At 37.5% G+C, this 13108-nt stretch overlaps 1 protein-coding gene across 1 annotated transcript in view; it reads left to right on the top strand.

Moving 5' to 3' along the window:
- Nucleotides 1–10746, top strand: part of ST6GALNAC3 (ST6 N-acetylgalactosaminide alpha-2,6-sialyltransferase 3) — a 72517-nt gene extending 61771 nt beyond the window's left edge. Inside the window, exons 2-3 of the mRNA XM_010716231.3 lie at nt 1632–1739; nt 3306–10746. Of these exons, the coding sequence (XP_010714533.1) occupies nt 1632–1739; nt 3306–3492 (295 nt within the window). The 3' untranslated portion in view covers nt 3493–10746. The remainder of the gene's footprint in view (nt 1–1631; nt 1740–3305) is intronic.
- Nucleotides 10747–13108: the final 2362 nt, after the last annotated feature.

Raw genomic sequence — 13108 nt, 5'->3', positions numbered from 1 at the left:
TATAGGCTGGATGTGTTGCTATATGTTATCTATCTATCTATCTATCTATCTTTTTTTTTTTTTTTCCCAAATGAAAGCTCTATTCCTACACCAGGATGAAAGTGTTTTCAGAAGATACTGTTGCTGGGAAAAGTTGATTTCAACGTAGGCCTACATGGGAGTTCTTTTGTAGCCAAACTTAATTGAGTGCAAACCTTAGGTTACTTTAACTTATGATGGAGAACAGACTGCTCCCTGCTGTACCCAGAGCTAAAAGCTGGAAGATATGGCATAAAGTTAAATTATCTCCTCCTCTCACTCATAGCAAGTTCTCTCAAACTTATTAACTAAAGCTAGGGCAATGACTTCTTGGAAATTGGACAAGTTATTTATAATTTCAAAATAATGATTTTCATTGATTTCAATCATACTGAAAACCATACATGTGCAAAGCAGGATTTCAACCTGCTTGTAAACATTGAGTGCTGAGTTCTTATTATTTACAAAGTAAAGTAGTTATGTATTGCTTGCTCAGATTGTATGTGTAGTTTTGTTGACTCCCTGTCCACCATTAGTAACATTTGTGTGAGTAAAGTGAACAAGATTTGGTCTGTAATTAACAATGTACATATTTGCTTACACAGCCAACATGTGAGTGAAATCCTTGAGTATCATTTGTTCTCACTCATGCAGGTAATACTTTTGGACTGATTTAATGGAACTGGTTATTTCAGCAAAGATTATCAATTTGGGCACTGCTGTCTTGTGCTTTCTCTTTGCTTTGTTTTCTTAATGATAGCACAGGCTTGTGTAGAGCTATATGAGAACTGCTGAATCATGGCCTGAGCCCCTGATTGACCACCTGAGGCGAGCGACCAGTCAGATCTGGGAGCACAGGTGAAAGCAATTCACCTGTGCTATTGGAAAGGGTGGAGCCTTGCTCCTTCTCTCCTAAACCCCATTTAAGAGCTGATTGCCTCTGGGGAAGGTTTTCTTTTTGGAGATCTCTCCTATAGGAGTCTTCTCAGTGAGCCTAGGACAAGGGTAAGCTTCCCACCCAGTCTTCTTTAGCACGATAACCTGTTTAGCCAAACTTTCTTGTATATTTCTTAATTATAACATCCATATATTCATTGATTATACAAAAGCTGTGGACAAAAAGCTTTGTTTTTCAAGGCCTTTTGTTAGATGGCTTTCCACCAAAATGGCCTTAAAGCTTCAATCTCTATGCAAATTTTCAGGAGAGGATGTAAAATTTCTCTTATGGAAGAGAATGGGGAATACCCCCCATATACATGCAACTCAAACTCTGCCAGTAGTTTGCTTTCTGATGAATGTAATCTTATTTAACAAGCTCTAGTAATTGTTATCTTTTGGGTGTACAAATAAATAATTTTCTATCTAATGGGAGATGTGTTGTTTGACTTCAGATTTTAACTTTGAAGGTTTTTTTTTTTCTGTGGACAACAGCTTGAGGCCTCAAGCTGGCAAGAATGAGAGTGTATCTATAAATAATTCAAAATAATTGTGTAGTTTTGACACATTGTCAAGGTGCTTAATGTCTTTTGTCCCAAGTAATAGATTACATTTCTTTGATAAAGTGTTGGTAATTTCTCATTGCAATTTATTTTCTGTATGTTGTATTTTTACAGAGTCCAGTCAGGTTCATATCTCAGTACGGGTTGGTTTACCTTAATTTTGGCTATGGATGCCTGCTATGGAATTCACGTCTATGGGATGATAAATGACACCTACTGCAAGTAAGATCACAGGAAATTATTTTCATGCATATACAATGCTGATGTCTTGTCAAAATTTCACAGGTGATTTTAATATCATAAATCCAAAAAAAAAAAATCAGACAGCCATTTCCCAGTGTTTTGAATTGATGTGAGGCTATATTGTCAGTATACTTAGTACTGATATGGCATTTGCTGTTGATAAAATAAAAACATTTACAAAACCTAATCTCAGATGTCATAAGGAACTATTTTTAATCAAAGATCTTCTGCAGTTTCTGTATTAGCTGGAAATAAAGTATGTTGCTATTTTGATAAAATGTACTTTACTGCTAAAGAAGAAATACTAATATGTTAGTTCTCTGTGTGCCAACTACACCTGAAAATGAAAGATACTGATTACCCTGGATAGTTACCTGAAATTACATTTTACCACCATTGTGCAACCTACTTGAACTTTCTAGTTTATATATGGCTTGTTTGGAGTAGTAGGGGGTTTCTAATTAGATAATAAAACAAGTCCTGCAGGCTTTATCACAGTAAACTGACATAAATTCCAACCAACTACTGTTAGTGACCTTACAGTGACAATGGATTAATTCTATTGTCAGAAGTATAACTATAAACGCTATTTTTAAAAGTCCAAGTTAAATGCTTGAACCTACAGTATAAGGCAGCAAATATAAAATGAAACAATTCCTCATTCACAAAAGCAGCAAACGTCATAAACAATAAATGATGTTAATCTAAGCCTATTTTTCTGTACCCAGGCTGGTTCATGTCCTGCATGTAACCAGTGCAGGAGGTCCCCAGTTCCTAGAGTAAGGTCATGCAGACCCTCACTTCGTATTCTGCATCGCTCTAGTGTGGCAGTCATTCTAGTAGACCAGCCCCCCAAAAAGGCATTTGAGTCACAGCTGTTTAATTAGGATATCATAAGTGTAGAGAGAGACTTTTTAGAATTTGCAGATCTCACTGACTGAGTCATCCAGATGGAATGAACATATGTTGTTCTTTGTTTATGAAAACACACTAGGTGCCCTGAGATGAGGAGTGACAGAACTAAAGTTGTCCTCACAGAGTTCAGCTGAGCTGCCACTGCATAGCCGGGATGTGAAACCAGTTATGCTGTGTATAACACTTAAACCTGTTGGCAGCAGATAAGGGTGGGTTTCCTTAAAGCTGCATTCTGCCTGCATCACCTACTTGGAATGTAGATGATTCTACCTACCTTATCCATCCAGTCCAAGGACCAGTTTCAAGATTTTGATTTACTCAATGAGTACACTTTCTTCAGGAATGGAACTTAATGGATTAATAGTTCCTCATGGCCAAACTAAATGTGCAACACCCAGAAGAGCTGTCCCCTCAGCTTCTTGCTGACTAACACCAGCAATATGCTGAGAGATACACTTAGCTTCCTTCTCTAAAGTACAATTCATACAAACTGTGCCATAATTAAAGCCCTCCCACAATTTAGAGGAGCTGAAGTGCCAATAAATGGAAAGGATTTCAGTTAATTCAGGTGCAGTATATATTAATGATGTTCTTGGAAGTAATTCTTAAGCCTATCTTTTCTCTCCCTAGGTCAGAAGGCTTTCGCAAAGTTCCCTACCATTATTACGAGCCAGGAAGAGATGAGTGTGAAGAATACTTTCTGCATGAAAATGCTCCGTATGGAGGCCATAGGTTTATCACAGAAAAGAAAGTATTTGCTAAATGGGCCAAGAAACACACAATAACATTTACACACCCCAACTGGACGGTGTCTTGATACTGGTTTTCTTAACTCTTCCTGAATAGCGTAATATTACAAAATTGTCAGTTTACAATAATTTTGCTTACATCTGGCAGGCTTTTTTCAGCCTGGATAACAGTAAACTAAAACCAGGAGACAAAGTGGGTGATGGTTCAGCTGTTAAGTGAAGCTAACCAAACTGTGGAAGGCAGACACGTTGCTTGTTATTTCTAAGGGTTTTACTCCATCCAATGCACTTTATGCTTTAACTGGATTTTTCTTCAGTAGCTAAAAAGAGATGAGATTTCCTGTATATACAGATGCACACAGGGAACTTGGTTGTCTTTTAGAACTTGTCCATCACCTTAGTTAATTAAAAGTAGTATCTCTGGCTCAGTTGCAGTACCGAAAGTACTGCAGAAATAGTTTCATTTGTGGTATTAGCAGAAATTTTCCACAAAGGACATATGAAGAAATATATAGGCTTCCAAAGTCTAGTTGTCTTTTCTGTGAGTGAGCAAATGTTAAAAAACATCTAAATGCTTTCATGTGCTAGCACTTGGGTATATGCTAAAATTAGAGATGAGCTAAACATGGTTCTTGAACTGCACACAGCTCTCACATCAGAAAATATTACTTGCTCAAGGTTCTTGATTAATTCATACCTTCTAAAATGCAGCTTCATTCCATCCCAGTCAGTCTGTACCATCTTGGATGATGTGTTTTATGTTTTTTGAAACTGCTATTCAACAGTTTTGCTCCAGCAGTGTGGAACTGGGCTCTCTTTTATAGCCCACACTGAACCTTTGGGTGGTGCATCAAGCCTGCTGTCAGTATCCAAGCTGGTTAGAGTAAAGCTGTCACATGAGCATCTCCATTTTCTCCACTTATACCTCTGAGTTGCTCCAACATCCAAAGGCAGTATCGACAGTATTTCCCTTCTAGCCACCATAATTTATCTTTCCAGCTTCTCCATCTTTAAAAATGGGGCTGATACCTATCTACCTCACAAGGGAGTTGTGAGGATTAATATGAATCCATATAGCACTTTGCTGATAAAGAATGCTACAGTGCATTCATTCTGACCACAAAAACAACGGTATCTGTCATTTATTCTTGTCTGCTGGGTATTTGAAGGATGTGATGGCGTGTCTGGATCTGATGGCAGATTGCTCTGTGTGTCTTTATTCCTACTGAGGATAATTTGTAATATTAGCTCCCCTAACTCCATTGCTTCAGATGGAGTTGAAAGAACACACCACATTGTATTATCTACACATCAAGAAGCAGTTCAAGAATTTTAAAATATACTCATCTCTAGTTGAAATATGCATTTCCAAGCTTACTCTCACAGAAAGTTTTCAACTGCAGCAGATTCATTTGTAATATGACCATGAATTTTATTTAAACTGTATTTAAATGAATGCTTTAAGTTTAGAATGCGTCCTAAGGATATTTTAACATCTGGAATGTCAGATTCAACACTGTAATAGCCAATACTGTGAACACTTGAAAGAATTACGTGTGGAACACAACACACGGGGTTTACTCACTACTTTAACATTAACCAATAGGAAACTTTGTATGCTTTTGTAAATCATGAAAAGTGGAAAGTAAAAAAGATATTTTTACATGTAAGTATTTGTATACTATTTCCCATTGTATATTTGTATATATAAATCTATATTTTATATGTTCATGACATATGTAAATTCTCATCATCAGCTGCAACTCTCTGAGGGTGGGAACAAAATCTCATTACCAGTATTCCTCCTTCTGACCATTGGTTTCTTCTTGCTATTGATAGGTGATGCTAAGCTATAAAGCCTCTTGCCCTCTGTATTTTCTCCTGTAAACGTAGCTTGCTGATTTTATTTTTAATATAGCTTATCTTTCACTGTTTACTTTAGTGACCTAAGTGTTCGTGCTGGATGCCAAAGGCTGGGACCATTGTTACAATTGCAGATAAATATCTATATCGAAATACAGACTCTGTCCCAGACCTATGTGACTTGGTGTCTCATCTTCCTGCTTGGAAGAGGAGAACAATGACACTTTCCTACTCCCTGACTGACTGACTTTCTTGTAAGCTCTTGATACTCAGATTTGCAATGTATTACATTTGTATACTGGCTTGTAGAAGAGATGCCTAACATATCTGAAGGTTACAGGCAATGCTCTAATATAAAAATAGTACTTTTAAAGTGGATGCTTCGGGTCCCTGGAGTTTAAAACCAATCATAGTCTAATATAGCACAGGATAAAATCCAGTGGTGAAAGGGTCATGGATGCATGAAGGGTTGTAGTAGTAAAAGACAGCGAGCTAGATTTATTGTTATATACATATTCATTTTTCCAGTTCAGATGGATGGCTGGATAGACAGAAAGCTAATAAAGATTGTAATGCAGGATTTGAAGTAAGGCACACAGAATTAGGAACAATGTCCCACATTTTGTACAAGGAAACATGGAACAATCTAAAGCCCCTGTGGGAAGAGAGGCTAGAAAGTCAATCTGGACTTGGGTTTAGAAGGTGTTTGGGCAAAGTGAACGTTACAAAGAAAGTGCTGCACAGGGAGTGCAGTTGGGCTGAACAGACTTACATGAGAAGTGTTCTCACAAAGTGTAGACTTTCTCTTCAAGAAACATAGTGTAAGAATTCTGCCTGAGTTACATTCACATGCAAGGCAGTTTTTAAGCCTGAGAAAATTTTTAAGGCATTACAGCTTGTCAACACATTGTAAACTGAGTTTCATGCTGCAGCTCTTTGTAGAGTGCTTGCATGCAGTATGAAGTAATAGCTTGTGCTACGAGTATCTAAGAAAAGTATTGCTCTAGGAACAGTGAAATGTACAGCAAAATTGAGAAGATCATTAGAGTGTGGTTGTCACAGACCAAAAGTAAAAGTGTTGCTCTCTGTTTGTAGAGGGGCTTGGATTTGTGGTAAGAGATCTGCTTTTAGAAACACTGCATCAGACTTCATTAACGGTACAGTAAGTGAACATCGGTTCCATTATTTAAATGAGCCTGTCTTTAGCATAAACTAAACATGTATTTGCATGATTTTTATTATATGATTAAGGAACTGTGACCACTGTGTTGAAGATGATTCTACAAAGAAATGACTTTGTAGAAATTTGTTACAAATCAGCACTGTAGTACTGAAGAAAAAAATTCACTGCTTGGCTGTATGCTAAGAGATCTTGATTCACCTTCTGAGAGCAGTTAAGACTTCAGCTGAGAATCATTTATTAATTCTTTAAAGTAAAGCCTACTACAATTTACCTGAATGTAATCAGATCCTAATTGCTTATTCATTCAAGCAGTCCTGTTTTAATGAACTAGTTATGAGTATGGAACAAGCAGGGAGTTTACCTTAGGTTTTCAAAATAGATCTTTGCATTGCTGCTAATAGAGGAATACTTACAAATAATTTGGTGCTTTTTTTTTTTTTTTTGCCATTATTCAGCTAAGTCATTACCAGATGTTTCTTCCATAATTTAGTTGACTGTTTAAAATGCATTTAAAAAAAAAAAATATTTTTTTTTCTCAGTTTGCCATAGCCTTCATCTTACTAAAAGTTTACATTTTAATATATTTCATGTTGCATTACCTTCTGATTTTATTTATCAGAGAAAGGAGGTTTGAATAGGACAGAAAATTTCTTATATCTTTTTGATCAGCTGATTACTAATTCACAGTTAATTAACTGAATAATGAAAAAAAAAAAAAATCACCTGGATTTTGTTTTCCAAAACAATGTAGCAAAAATAATGTCAACCTTTTCATCCCCAGAAGATGTCCAGAACACTTTCCTCTGCTTTTACCAAGGCCTCTTAGCAGAAAGAAAGTAGCAGTTTCTGTATCCAGCCAAATTCCCTTCCCATCTGGGCTGGGAGACTCCGTCTGCAGAGTGCTTGTATCAGGTACATCAGTAAGCAGGAAGGATTAAGGAAGAGTTCTACTGAGGAGCAGATGGTGTTCCAACTTCTAAAAAATGCCCGTAAAATTCCAGAGAGGAGTACCCCTTGATCTCTCCTGCAAGTATTTTTCCAGATGTTCTCTTTCTCTGAATGCCTTTAGCTCTAGAATTGCTCCACTCTCTCTGATGGTAATTACCACCAAGGAGAAAATGCCCTCGCAGGAAAAGGCAGAGGAACGTTCTGTGTTGTCAAAATTTCTGTATGAGCAACACCACAGATGAAGAAGTCAGCCTGGTATGATTTGAATTGTGAGTTAAAGACTCACTGATTTAAGCATTTCTGAGGACTCCTTTCAAAACTAATGGAAATCATTTTGGCAAGTTCAGATTGTGAATAGTGCACCAATCCCAGTACAATTTTTGCACTTCTGAGTACTCTGGTAAGCAGTGTTTTGTCTGTGAAGATAGAGATGTTAAGGAGGAGACCATCCAACACTTGGAGGGCTAGACAGAAGCATGGTCGTACACAAAGCCAGCAGCAGATCACAAGTGCTCAAACAGAGGAAATATCCAGGTAGGTAAAATTAATGAAGTAATCCCTCACGAATTATAACTGGATGGTGGCCTTACCACTTTGCATATTGATGCTTAAATGTTGCTGACAAATTTTATTCTGTATATACCTCAGAAAGAGCATATGTCTTTAGTGGGGCTCTAGCAAGCCTGAGATTTGTTTATGATGAACCTGAGAGTATCCTACAATCAGTGCCAAAGGATTACAGAGAAGTCTCTGTGGTCATTGCCATGTACAGCGTACATCAGAAAATCATGAATTTACTAAAAAGGAACTGTTTTTCCTGACTAGGCACAGTTAGCTCTTTTGAGCAGAAAGTGTTTCATTTTCAGCAGATGTGTCTCATTCTGTTCCTTCATTCCTGAGAGGATACGGAGGAATGTGACTTAACCATGGGGGAGTGAATAATGATATGGTGAATAGCCAGACAGCAGGTTCATGTACATTTCTCTGGATATTTTTCGATGTATAGCTAATGACACAGAGAAAAACAAGCTTTTTGTAAGTTTTGTATTGCATAATCCACAGAAGTCTCTTGTGTCTGTTCTGCACTGGAGCCTCTAGGCAAACCCTCCAGAAACAAGATGAAGGAGAAAGACACTGTTTTTCCCCAGTGAAAGATAAGGTTTCTGTGGAAAACATCATAATCTGTGTGGCATTCCTGGCCTCTCTCCCCCAGCTTTTGTAGGCTCATCCAGTCCCACTGCATGACATGCATTCTCCAGCTGATTTGCACAGCATGAAGTTTGCTCTGTCCTCACCTTCTGTGGGAATGGCAGAGTGCTGGTGCTGACCCAGGACTGAGGAGCAGCAGGCTCTGTCAAGGTGGCAGCATCACCTTGCTTCGGGCACAGTCTCAACTCAGGTGCTGAACTCAGTTTCTTTAAACTAGGTGGGAAAGAGATCACTGGGTTTTGTTAGTTTTTGCAAGGTTAACTCAAAAGGAGTCACCATTTCATGAGTGTTTTAAACAGCTGATTTTACTTTTTTTTCTTTCTTGCTGCTGTTTCTGGGAATTCAGGCAGATATGCAGCTGTCAGCACCTGCCACTTCTGTCCTGATTTACTGGCCCTATACTGTAGAGTTGAACTAATGCATGTTCTTACCATGTATTATGCATGACAGCATGTTATGTATTTTATTCCAGCACTATAATAAATAATGTAAGTTGTGTGTAGACTTAGTTTAAGCAGCAGAAGTAGGTTGGTTTTGTTTTTTTTTCTTTTATGTGTGTGGGTATTTTTTTTTTCATATCGTGTCATCCAGAGCACTTTGCTGGAGCTCTGTGAGTGCCATTAGCAGCTGGCAGCATACAAATTGTTGAAGCCAGTCAGGAAATATTTACTATTAAAATATCAGAAATAGTTAAACTTGCTTTTGTGACCGTACTACACTGCTCACAGCCACAGTTTTGTGTTCTGCTATAAGAAAAACCTCATGTCGAAGTGTAACCACATGACTTTATTTACATGGCTAGCACTGAGGTGTTGGCAGGGCAGCAATTACAAGTTTGGGGCATCTATGGCATCTCTCTAACTGTAACTGTACATGCACAAGAGTAACTAAGAAGCCTGTAGTTCTTTCATACAGATGCTGAAAATAGTAGTTCTGGAGACGCACAGAGAGAAAAGAATTGTGCTCACAGTTCTTTTGACTGTTCATCTATTCCCTCTTCACACAGACACTCATAGATCTGCAAACATGAAGAGTGTGTACAGGGAAAGCCTTTTTTCCAGACAGTGGTGAGACAGAACAAAGAAGACTAATCTCTTACATGGCAAATATAAGCTATAGTACTTGTTGTTTCATGTTAGTTTGTATATTTTCAAAGCCTGTGTCTACATTAGTGAGAAATGAGCTCAGCTGGATCAGTTCTGTAGCCTGAAACTGCTAGTGCTAAGTACTTGTTGCCCACACCATACAGTTTGTTCCTACGGGCTGAATGCAACTTGACTGGAGCACATCTTTTAGTTTAATGGAAATCAAATCCACATTCTGATGACCACTCCACGATGTAAAGCAAACATTACAAAGTGGTGCCACTACAGTGAACTGCCTCACAGGAAAGTGAAGGTCTTACAATTCCATCTTCCCGCTAAATAAAAGCCCTTCCCACTTCCCCCAGCCCACCAACCCCCTTAGGCTTTCCATGGATTCCCTCTACTCATATGCATTTTCCTTTGATATATGAGATCATGTGAGATGAGAGCTCCTGACACCTCCGAAGGTAGCATCCAAGCCAGGAAGTGATATAGGACCATGTATCCCAGTCTGGATGCAGCAGGGAAAGTTTGATGAAGAGTCAGTCCTGATTCTACTTGTTGATGTGGTTTTGCCATGCATTAGTAAGTATCCTCTTTATTTTTTAGTATACTGCACTCCCCTCAATTCCCTTCGTAAATTTTCCCAGATTTTTTTTCTTGTGGCCTTGCAGTTACGTAAGTATATGTGTGTATATGTGCATGTACATACAGGATACAAGCATTCTTCTGTTGTTACACAGTTGCTACTATATGTTCCTAACAAACTGAGTAGGAGCTTCTTTTTATGCTACTTATCACACGTGGTTTTTGGTTGTCTTTTTGTAGTGCTAAAGAGAGCATTCATAGTAGGCAGCACTGTAAACTTAGAAAGATTTCATACTGTTTATACTTATTTTAAATATTTTGCTAATTGTTTTCTTGCTACGTGACACTTAGTTTTTTGCTCCCATTTGGAGAATGTACTTCTATGTACTTGAAAATTGTGCCTGGGATATTCCAAAATACAAATAAATGTACACGATTTTCCAATCCCTCCTGGTGCATATTTTGATCTTTTATCTGACATAATATATGTACAGTTTCGTGCTAAGCACTTCTATTCTCGCTGACTGTATGCCATTGTAATCATACCTGAAAGTTCACTGAACTCAGAGAAACAAAGATCTTTGTTCTAGAAAGTATTATGCAGGTTGCTCCAAAAGTAATGCATCCTATTTATTTCCTTGGAAACTGCAACAGCTACAAAAGACAATAATAATTATTTGATAGAGCAAATTCTCAGCTACAAAACACTACTCTTCAACTTAGTCACCACCATTAGCTGTTCATTTTTGCCCAAGATGGGCAAGAGCCTGCATGCCGTGCTTGTAAAAATCTTTATGGAAGTGGCCTTCTGTCACTGCTGAAACACAATACTCACTGCCTCACCATGCTGACATCCACAATACTTTTAGAGAAGTTCCCAAATAATCTGCTCCATGCGAACCTGAATTATGCCTTTGACATCTGTCCCGAAAAAATCGAGTAGTAATTCTGGGAAACACAACCTACAAATGTAAGAACTCTGTTTTCACTTCTGTGTGTAGAAGTGCATTAGATCCCATCCCTCCAAGCACTTCCTCAGACTGAAGCACTATGAGAAGTCAGGTCATTCAAACCCTTGATGGACAATCACTACGTGCTCAACATACTTCTACTAGCACCTGGCATATGTAGTGCAGCAATCAAGACCATCTAATCTGAGGCTTGATTCTGGTACTCAATTTCAATCCTAACATAGAAGATATGGCATAAAAATGTGTTTCTTTTAGAAATTGTGCTATTTCATAAGCCACCAGAATGAGGGGAAGGAAAGAGAATTTTTGTGGTAAGATTAAAATTAAATAAAGGGAAGAAATGCCATTCACATGCTCAGCTTTGAGGGTCCTTCAAATTTGATATGCTGCCACGGGGCTTATTAAGAACTTGTGTGTTATTTTCCAGATATACTCTCTGAATATACTGTAATGGTCCCTTCAGAACCATTTTGGTGTGAGCTGTGGATGTGTACTAATAGCATGATGTATGAGGGATCCATTTCAAACTTTTACAATGCAGACCAGTTGGTTTTGTACGTTGCTTTTGAAGTACATTCATAACTACCAGAAGTGGCATGGAATGAGAATAATAATTTATTGAATTGTTTGTCATTGAACCAGATACTCAGGTAAAGAGTTGTGTCATAATTGAATTATTCCTATTAGATATTTTCAAACCCTTATGGAATAGTCAGCCTATACGACTGAAGTTTTTGTTCCTGTCGCTTTTTGTGTTCTTTTTATTTCTGACCAATCCCCTTGATGACTGAGTCTTCTGTAAATATTTCATTTTTCTTCCTAATTGTTGATAAAAATATTAACTAGAGTATTCCCAGGAAGCTATTCCTACATGATACCTATTCGGTGACCATTCCCCTTCTAAATTTACATTTTGAAATGTCAGTTAACCAATTTTTAGCTCACTTAATCTGTGGCATGTCAGTTTTGTGTTATCATGGTTTCTTAACTCAAATGTCATGAATACTACATCAAACATAATATAGAATCAAAATATCTCAATAGTGTTGTGTTTTGCTTGTAGTCACAATTGAAAAAAAAAAAAAGAAAGACAACAAATGTGTCTGACAGTATCTGTTTTCCATATTGTACCTAGAGTGGCATTTAACGTATTTCTCTTCTTTAATTAGTTAGTTATTCGGTCCCCTGTCAGCCATTCTATTACTTTGCTCCAGATCAATTTCAGCGTGACAGGACTGTAATTATCTAGGTCAGTAAGTTTATCCTCCTTAAACTTTAACACAACATAAGTTTTCTCCACCTTTCTGGAACTTTCCCAATTGCTCCAAGACTTAGGAAAAAAAGAAACGAAACCGACAAAACAGTAATAACAGCACAGATTCTTCAGTCAGCTCTTTAAAATCACTTGGATAAAAGTAATCTGAAGTTTCCTATGCAAATCTCATTTTAGTAGCTTCCATCCTTGCTTTTCCATGTATTTTTTTGCATGGTAATTCATCATCATCCTCATAGAGCATTACTAATTGTCTGTCTTTTCCTTAAATACCAAACACAAATACTTATTGAACTCTGTTTTCTTGCCTTCATTATTCTTAACAAATCTGCCAAGTTAATCTGATAAAGATCTGGTACCATTGTCAGGATTCCTAAGGTATTTGAAAAATATTGTCCTTAATCCTCTGACCATAAATTTCTTCTAACAACTTGTCTATCCTTATCAGAGGAATTATTTATGCAGTTCCCTACTTCTACTCTATGTTCAGTGTTAACAACTTTCTTTCTTCATTGCATTGATTTACAATTACATAGAGACTTTCATTAACCTTTTGTGATAGAC

The sequence above is a fragment of the Meleagris gallopavo genome, chromosome 10 (genome assembly GCF_000146605.3).
Source record: "Meleagris gallopavo isolate NT-WF06-2002-E0010 breed Aviagen turkey brand Nicholas breeding stock chromosome 10, Turkey_5.1, whole genome shotgun sequence".
Taxonomy (NCBI): Eukaryota; Metazoa; Chordata; class Aves; order Galliformes; family Phasianidae; genus Meleagris; species Meleagris gallopavo.
Note: the sequence above shows the minus strand (reverse complement) of the source record. Positions and strands in the feature narration are given on the sequence as shown.